At 51.1% G+C, this 1,402-nt stretch overlaps 1 protein-coding gene across 1 annotated transcript; it reads right to left on the bottom strand.

Moving 5' to 3' along the window:
* Positions 1–239: 239 nt before the first annotated feature.
* On the bottom strand, positions 240–1,295 carry MAGEA10 (MAGE family member A10). The gene has a single exon (XM_024749075.1). It carries the CDS (start codon positions 1,293–1,295, stop codon positions 240–242), a length of 1,056 nt encoding a protein of 351 aa, XP_024604843.1.
* Positions 1,296–1,402: the final 107 nt, after the last annotated feature.

The following is a 1,402-nucleotide window of genomic DNA, read 5'->3' as shown; positions in this document are numbered from 1 at the left end:
GTGACCAATGTCATTCATAAACTTAGATTCTGAGGCTAGCAGACTTTCTAGTTAAGCAACAACATTTTAAAATACCAAAAATAAAAGAAGATAAAGTTCTATAAAGTTCTAAGTCACCCAATGGAACAGAAACAGAAAGATGTTATTCACTATGATTCCCTCATCCCAAGTCTGGCCCTCTACTACTTAGATCGTTGACTGCCCTCTTAAAACACAAAGTGAAGAATCTGCCTTAGACTTCACTCAGGGCTGAACAAGCTGCTGGACATGGCAGTAGAACTTGCACTAGCCATGGAAGTAGTATTATCTGTGGTGGCAATTCTACACTGGGCTCTCTCTTCCTGATCTCTCAAAGCCTCTTCATACCACAGAGGGAAGGATCTAGGGTCACTTCCATTGATCTTGGCCAAAAACTCCAGGAAACTCATCTTGCTGGTCTCTGTGTGGGCCCGGGGACCCCAAAGAAATTCATAGCATGCAGGATCGCTGTTAGGCACCTGCCGGTACTCCAGGTAGCCCTCCTGCACCCACACTTTGGTGAGCAGCTCCCTGGGTTCCCCATAGATAAAGTGCTCCCTCCCAACATACACCCCCGTCGCACTCAGCACTTCCCATACCTCCTCCTCAGGGACACAGTCGCCCTTCATAAAGATTATACTCAGGATAAATATCAGAAGGCCAGTCTTGGGCATGCTCTGCCCATCGCTCAGCACCCCATCACAGGTGAGGCCCAGGGTGGTGACCAGGACATAGGAATGGTCGCTGGGGTCCACTTCCTTCACATCAATACCAAAGACCAGCTGCATGCACTCCGAGGCCTCACTGAAGATCACAGGGAAGTGGTCCTTGTAGTCTTCGGTGATGATATTCAGCATTTCTGTCTCTGTGATCATCTCCTTGGTGCAATACTTGAGGAGCAGAAACTCTATCAGATCACCCACCTTGTCATTAATCACATTTCTTGGAAAGGACTCAGCATCTGGCAGGGCCTGCGAGGTGCTCGGACCATCCTCTTTTTGGCTGCTGGAGCCATTGTCAGATTGGCTCAATGGAGTAGAGACAACAGCAGTGGGGGACAGGGAGGGGGAGGCACTCGAAAGGCTCTGTGAAGGACTCAGGATGTCAGAAAGAGCAAAAAGCTCCTCTGGGGAGCTCAAGGTCAGAGGACAGCTAAAGGAAAAGGAGGAGCAGGTGGAGGAAGATGAGGAATCATCCTCTTCCTCAGCCATGGGGACACTTTCAGCCTGATGGCCTTCCTCAAGCATGTAGCGCCGTCGCTTTGGAGCACGAGGCATGACGACTGGTGTCAGGAAGCCGACTGGGGGTGGGCAGGGGTGACAGGCGGGGACCTCGTACCTGGGGGAGAGAGGGGGGGTGAGCGACCTCGGCAGAGAAAGGCACC

This window comes from Neophocaena asiaeorientalis, unplaced genomic scaffold, assembly GCF_003031525.2.
Source record: "Neophocaena asiaeorientalis asiaeorientalis breed wild unplaced genomic scaffold, Neophocaena_asiaeorientalis_V1.1 scaffold411, whole genome shotgun sequence".
Classification (NCBI taxonomy): Eukaryota; Metazoa; Chordata; class Mammalia; order Artiodactyla; family Phocoenidae; genus Neophocaena; species Neophocaena asiaeorientalis.
This window is presented reverse-complemented; position numbering and strand designations above follow the sequence as displayed.